This window comes from Vigna angularis, chromosome 6 (genome assembly GCF_016808095.1).
Source record: "Vigna angularis cultivar LongXiaoDou No.4 chromosome 6, ASM1680809v1, whole genome shotgun sequence".
Taxonomy (NCBI): Eukaryota; Viridiplantae; Streptophyta; class Magnoliopsida; order Fabales; family Fabaceae; genus Vigna; species Vigna angularis.
Genome location: NC_068975.1, coordinates 26,884,299 through 26,892,279, shown reverse-complemented (window position 1 = coordinate 26,892,279; position 7,981 = coordinate 26,884,299). Strand labels below are relative to the sequence as shown.

Here is a 7,981-nt window from a genome sequence, read left to right as displayed (position 1 = left end):
GATATATTCAAGCAAAGCAAGAGAGATAACAGAAGCCTGCAAGGGCGAACACACTTGCTTGATTACGATACAACACCATCGACTAATCGAAATGAACTAGATTGCAAAACAAAGATGAAGGTACAATGATTTATTATTTTCGAACTTAATTGATTAACAAAGAATAATTAAGAAAGCAAAATTGGAAGAAGTAAAAAGGACACAAAAGTGTACATCATATAGTTATAGACTTAAAGGAAAAAGAAAACTAACGTGGCATAAGCCTATAATGTTAATGAGCAACGTATCAAGGGTTCTGAGCCATACAAATGATAAGGGTTCCATAAAATTTCTCTTTTTTTTTTCTTTTCTTTTGATCTTTCTTTTCCATTCAGCATTGCTAAAAAATTCAACAGGTATCTGACCCACAGTTCAATTACTTCATGTAATTCCCATATCTTTGAGAAATTCCAGAATCCTGGTGAAGGTTCCATATCTATACAAAACAGTTAGTTTTCCACGTTCACTTCAAATAATAGTTACGCTAGTTGTTGTTATACAGAAATAAAAACTTTCAATGAGCATGTTTCACTTACTCGTAAATTTCCCTTTGAGCCTCCTATAGCCAAAAAAAAAGGGTCTTCTTCCGAGAATGAAATACAAAAGACAGGCCCCTAAGAAACATCATAAAAAATTACATTAGCATCACTTTAACAATGATATAACTACTTCCATCGTACTTTCCCATTATACATACAAACTCTGGGTGAGAAAATTAAACTTACTACTTTTGGAGAATAAGAGGCCACACAAGAAGGTTGGTTGTGTGACAAATCCCAAAGCTTTACCTGCAACATATATTAGCAATTATAGGAGATAATTTCAATAACAGAGCAGCAGCACTATACACAAACAACAGAAGTGCTTTCACTGTTACCGTTTCGTCCTCCGATCCAGTGGCGAGAAGCTGCATGAGGTCATTTTATGAAAGCCGAGTTAAACTAAAGTACATAATTTATACAAGTTCTAATTAAAACGTTGAATATGCATACATTAGGAGCTGACGGATTGTAGGATACTGATGTAACAGCTTTGCCGTGTTCATTAGCATTGAACTCAGATCCGGAATCTGACTTGGCAGTCCGAACATCAATCAATCTAACAGTACCATTTGCAAGACTCACCTAACAAGGCAAGTAAATTGCAATCAATGAAATAATAAGAATTATAGTCATTTTGGCATTTGGTATGTAAGCCTTAGAAATAAGCATAACACACCACAAAAGAGTGCTCAGAGTGTGGATCCCATGCCAAGCTCTTTACTTTAGCATTGAGTTTCCACTCACAACCATCGTTTGATGGCATCCTCCCGTCCTTCTGCAAAATTTAGTCGCATTAAAAGCAAGCTGAGACTTAATATAATTATTTTTGTTTGAATACACAAACGTAAAAGAAATCAATGCCAGGGCAAAAGAACCGAGGAACATTCGATCATTACCAGAAAAACAGTACCATCAAACGAACCACTAAGAAGAAGCCGCGGTGAATGGAGATTCCAAGCAACAGCTTGAACCTGTGAGAGGATAGACGGACAGGAGATAAACATGACGAGAGATCAATAAAAGTGATTGATTCAAAAGTTAAAAATTGGAGAGATCAATAAAAGTTTAATTCTTGCCTTGTCTGAGTGATCCGTCATCGTAATTTCACACTTCCCACTGACAACATCCCAAATCTTCACTTGCTTGTCAACACTCGCACTTGCAATTATATTCCTATGCGATAAGAATAAAATGCCAATGAAAAGAGTTAAAAAGAAATTACTACATGAAAACTTTATGACGTAGAAAACATTCAACAAAAAAGAAATAACAGCAGAACACAATTTGAAAATGTAATAAACCTGTACTCTTTGTTCCATGCAAGACCAAGTACTGCGTCACTGTGCCCATCATCTTCAGTGCTACCCAACACCATACATGGCTCTCCCCTTCCATCCCCTGGAATCTGAGAACAAGGAAAAGTTATAAGCTATCCTTCAAAAAGAACTCTACTTAAAGTTACAAAACAATCAGAGATTTATGCACTAAATTCACTTACAACGTCAATGTTAAAAATTCCAATATTAGGTTTCATTGAACCAACAGCTAAGAAGTTCCCTGTGGTCATAAAGAAAATACATAAGATAAAAATATTATACAAAAGCATCAAGTTCGTATCAAGAAAAACAAGTTGCAAGTGATGGCAGTGATTTAAGCCCATAGTTACAACTGAAATAGTAGAATGCTATCACAGGCATATAGCATTATAGTTCAAATATGATACAAATCAGTTATAGAGATGTATAACAACACTAACAGTGGATCAACGGTGCACAGTCACAATCACATATTGAGAAGTTTTGCTATGCAATTGTGCTATAGTGCCACTATTGTGAAATTAATAACACTAGTGGTAGTGACAAAAACAATGAAAGTGTTTTTATGATTGTACAGATTAGCTTCTAAAACGAATTCAACATTTTAAAGAACTTGAAATTCATCCAACCTTTAAAGTCATCTTTTGATGATCTACACAAAATTTGAGTAATGAATTGCAATCGAGTATTCAACCTTTTACCTCACCTTTAGATGAAGTATGAAATGTTCATAGTTTTAACATATAAAAATTGAAGTTAGAAAAAAAACCCTTCATTTACATGTGAAAAAAAAAGCATAATTGCCAAAAACAAACAGTTAATACATGACAGATATCAAGCAAAGAAACCACAATTCTTTTACCTCTCTCTCCTCCTTGAAGGGGACAATCAAGCCAAGCTAAGCAAAGCGGCAATGCTGAAATTAGGATTTCATGGTGAGTAAACGGCGATGCTGGATGTCGGATGTCGGGATTAAGTCTCAAAACCTGAAAGAGCATAAGCAAATGAATCATAAGTCTAGTAATGTCTAATCGAATATAGAAGAAAATTATAAAATACTTTTATCACACTAAAGAATTTGGTTACCTCAAGAATACCAAAACTATCACTACCTTCTACCTTTGGCCGTGCACAAACAATGAGAGAATCCGTTGGATAAATGGGATTGCAAAGTTCCTCATAATCATAATCATATTCCTGACAAACAAACAATGTCATAGAAAACAAAGGGAACAGGCGGACAACAAATTAATAGAAGTTTTGAACTAACATTTTTATCTTTGCTGAGATATGGATCCTCATCACCATAAAATTCCTTGAGGACGTCCTTCATGGCTTTGGTCATGTAGATAACTGGTTTTGATACTCCTTTTGGTACCCATGAAATTGACGAAATCATTGTTTTTCAATACTTTTCTTTGCTGTTCCAAAAATTCTCACAACCAACCGTTGTAAACTTATAGGACTATTGTCTCAACTGCTACACCACGCAATAAAGAATTTAAATAATGTGAATGATTTCTTTACAATGCGTGAATGATTATGAAAAGAAGACAAAGAATATACATAAATAAGTGATATCATGGACTTTTGCCCAGAACATATAAACAAGTAGTCAGAATACAAGAACAAATAGCCAAGAAAGTATGTGTAATGATACAAAAGATAAAATACGAGGCAAATCAACAAGCACTGGGAATAGCATGATACTACTCTGACTTTCTCGTACCTAAATTTTGAAAACTCATACATAATTCTCATTTTGAAGAAAGGCATATGAACAACACAGTTCTATTAGAACTAAGATTTTCAATTTTGAAAAATGTTATGTATCTAAAACTATTATATAAAAAAATATGGGATGCTGGAAAGGTATCCGTGCTTTTCTACTTTTAGTTTTAGTCTCCACGGCTTATTCTGTATAAATAAGGTTGTCCGAAGAAGGTGCTCATTTAAAAAGTGCTTTTCTACTTTTACTTTTAGTCTCCACCACTTATTCTCAACAAATGTATGAATAAGGTTGTCCGAAGATGATGGTATATTTGTAAGATTAAATAGTTTAGAGATTAAATAATTTAGATGTGAAAATGTATCAAAATTTAAGATTTAGATGAATTTTAATCTCAAGCCTTTTAACCCTAAATTTTATAAAAATATATTTCAATATACTTTTGTTTTAAATTGAAATAACCACTTCCCTGATGAAAAATTTCATTCCCATGCATGTCCTTTCATATATAGCTTCATTAAGAGGCTTGCAACAGAGTATAAAAATCATGATTTAAGAGAAGAATCAGTAACAGCAGCAAGACCGTGTTTATATTGGATTGAATAAAAGAACTGAATGAGTATTATTTTTTATATAACTTATATATATATATATATATATATATTTCATTTCGTAGATTATTAATTTGTTGTGAGTTTGTATAATAATTCTCTCTAGCATAAATTTTTGTTTTATTTTATTGTCCATTTCTACGTCCTATCCTCTACCATCTGTCCATTTTTTTTTCATTTATTATCATGTGAAGTTTCGGATTGACTTGATAAATCATTTTTTTTATAATAATTAAAATTATTGTCATTTCAGGATAATTGAATAAAAAATAAAAATAAAATAGTTTTCTTACAAATAAGTTTAAATATTCCTGTGATTCTTTTTGTCGTCTTAATTTTTTTTTTCATCATATCAATTGTGTACAAATCATAAAAAAAAATACAAAACTTTTCAAAAACAACAAAAATAATTTTATTTTCCATTTGTTTTTTATCTAGCTCGTTGTCCATGGTGTGACACTTTTTTTTCAAGATAATTCAAAAATATAAAAAAAAATCATAAAATCTGTAAAATACAAAAATATCAACCTTTTTTAAATACTTTAATTTTACGATTACATAATTTTTGATTTTCCATCGTTACGAGCAAGGTCAATCTTTATCGGACTTTCTAAAAATAAAACAATATATTTTTATTTCTTTTATACTATCTTGTATTGTTATTTTTAAGAAGAAAATAACTATTTTAAAAACTACATCAATTTAACACCTTTAATTAAAGTTATTGTTTTTGAACAGGTGTTAATATTTTTTCTACACGTAACCGATTCTTAAATTCAAAATCATATTTAGTAGATCATGCCTTATTTTGCGTAAATTTAACACCAAGAACAAAAGGTTTAGCACCCCTTACCTTTTATTCCAACTAAGGTTCTTTGGTTTCTCTAACTTTCTCAGCCTCTCGGATGCACACACCAATTTCCATATTTCTCTTAGTATTTTATTTTATTGAAAATTTGTCAAAGATTATACAATATATGATTAAATTAAACGGTATTAAAATAAACAATCAATATATTTGAGAAGGGATAGCACTTATGTTCAACAATTATGTTATTATATAATAGATTACAAGAAATTTCATAAATTACGTCATGTAATGGTTTAAAGATAATTTTTTTAGTTGTTTCGTTGGTTAGTTTAATTTTATAAATTTAAGATTGTTTAAGATGTTGAATTCAATGTAAATAGTAAGAAATATGGAAGAAAAATTTGATATAAAATATTAGACATGCATAAAGTCATACAGATTATTTACAAATATTTATTTGAAGTGATAATATATATGTTTGAAAGATGATATTCTGCAACTAACTGTGGTTCATATTTGTCCTGTGTATGTGCTCCTAAAAACATTAGATAAAAAAGAAAATTACTTTATCGTGTCCTTCTGTGTTGTAAATAAATTGAAGTCTATTTTAAACAGCTGAATTTTATGTGGAAAGACAATCACTATATTAGTTTTTACAAATTTCTTCGATGGTTACATTTTTTTATCTCAAACTCATAAAAACACATTAATATGAAAATAACCAAAAAAAAAAAAAATAGGCAACACTAATATAAATGCATTATTCTTTTATTATTACATTGGCTCCTCTAAAAACTAAAAATAGTCATTTTCAACTAAAAAAAACATAATACCATAAAAAACAAAATATTTATAAAAAGATAGAATTAAAATAATTTATTTATAATAAAAAAAAGGAATAACATATGTCTGCGATGACCTATTTTGACATTCAATTAAGTCGTCTTATCTCGATCATTAGTTGATGTTGGTGTATTTCGACCTTTGGATCGATCCATACTAATCCATTTTGACTGTTTTCCTGTTTTTCTGTTTTGGATCATTTCCATCGTTCGATTGACCTGAGTCAACACGTTTAGATCATTAGTTTGGGTCGGTCCATCTCAACCTTTGACTTGGACGAACTTATCTCGATATTCGGTCTGACTTGACTTGCTTTAACCTTCAACCTATGATGGTCTGTCTAGACCTTTGGCCAATCTAAACCTTCACCCTAGTCCATCACATCTTGACCTTTCATTCGAGACGAACTGGGCCAACTTATCTCAACCATCAGCCTGGATTGGTCTATCTCGACCTTTGGCCCATGTTAGTTTGTCCAAACCTTTGGCTTGGGTCGGTCCTTCTTGACTTTCGACCTGACTTAACTTATTTTAACCTTTAGTCCGGGATGACCTGACTCGTCCTTTGACCCGTATAGACCTTCAGTCAACTCCAGCACATCTCGACCTTTCCTTTAAGATATTATGTCTCAACCTTCAAACTCACATTGATCCTAATCCTAACCCACTTGAGAGAGAGGTGTGAGAACTGAAGTTTATTTTTGTATCCCTTCATTTAGGGGTCTTCTAAAAGAAATCTTATTTAAAGGTGAACTAAAGTTGACTGATGGGTCATCGATCTAAGTAAGAATACATGGACAGATCTAAGTAACAACACATGGACATTGTTTTAGTCTTTTATAAAAACACAACCCCAAATCTAAAGATATTAAGAAAACCTAAGAAAAAAAAATCAAAGATTTTGTTTTTGATAACAACAATACAAACCCAAGATGAATAAGGAGAATAAAAAACATAGAAAACACAACCAACTTTAAATGAGCAAAAATGATAAGCTAACAACATACATTAACCCAAGAAACACAAAAAGAAAAACACTAAATAAAACAAAAGTCAATGTTTTTTCTTAATAACATAATCCCGAAAGGAATGGAAATAAAGAACTTAAGATTGAACTATAAAATAATTCTAGAGGGCTTGATTGATCCCTCTCACAATCTTCTATTTATAAGAATAAATTGATACACAAGTACATGATAAATAGGGTAACCCTAGACACAATATAATCATGATAAATAGGATAATCCTAGACACAATATAATCATGATAAATAGGGTAACCCTTGATACACTATAATGATGATAAAATAGGATAAATATCCTAACACTCCCCCTCAAGCTGGAGCATACAAATTGTATGTACTAAGCTTGGAACAAATAAACTCAATCCGAGGACCCCTTAATGACTTGGTCAATACATCTGCGAGTTGATCGTTTGACCCAATAAACTCAGTACATATTTCTTTGGTTAACAACTTTTCACGAACAAAATGACAATCAATTTCTATATGTTTAGTCCTCTCGTGAAACACTGGATTTGATGCAATGTGGAGAGCAGCTTGATTGTCGCAATACATCTTCATAGTATGGATGTCACAAAATTTAACCTCTTGAAGGAATTGTTTCACCCATATAAGTTCACATGTTAGTGATGCCATTGCCCTATATTCGGCTTCCGCGGTTGATCGAGCTACTATATTCTATTTCTTACTTTTCCATGAAATAATGTTTCCTCCCAGAAAAACACAATATCCTATAGTAGACCGTCTATCAATAGGTGAACCTGCCCAATCTGCATCATAATACCCAGAGACATGAATGCTTCCTTTATCTTCATATAACAATCATTGCCCGGGAGCCTTCTTTACATACCTTAGAATGCGAATGAGAGCATTCCAATGGTCAACACATGGAGCCTGCATGAACTGACTAACCACTCCAACTGCAAAGGATAGATCTGGTCTTGTAATAGTGAGATAAATCAGTTTTCCAACCAGCCTCCTATACCTCTCTGGATCGGAGAATAATTCACCCTTCTGTCCTTAATTTCTGGTTTGGGTCCATGGGACTGTCTACCGGTCTACAATCAATC

The 7,981-nt window shown here is 32.0% G+C and overlaps 1 protein-coding gene across 1 annotated transcript; it reads right to left on the bottom strand.

Annotated features, from left to right (window-relative positions):
- Nucleotides 1-236: 236 nt before the first annotated feature.
- On the bottom strand, nucleotides 237-3,746 carry LOC108345317 (uncharacterized). Its single transcript, XM_017583909.2, has 14 exons — nucleotides 3,627-3,746; nucleotides 3,168-3,374; nucleotides 2,984-3,094; nucleotides 2,760-2,883; nucleotides 2,080-2,138; nucleotides 1,883-1,986; nucleotides 1,658-1,754; nucleotides 1,478-1,552; nucleotides 1,258-1,356; nucleotides 1,032-1,163; nucleotides 917-946; nucleotides 765-827; nucleotides 576-653; nucleotides 237-475 (listed from the first exon to the last, which is right to left on the bottom strand). The coding sequence occupies exons 2-14, from the start codon at nucleotides 3,294-3,296 to the stop codon at nucleotides 416-418; spliced, it is 1,161 nt and encodes a 386-aa protein (XP_017439398.1). The 5' UTR covers nucleotides 3,297-3,374; nucleotides 3,627-3,746; the 3' UTR covers nucleotides 237-415.
- Nucleotides 3,747-7,981: the final 4,235 nt, after the last annotated feature.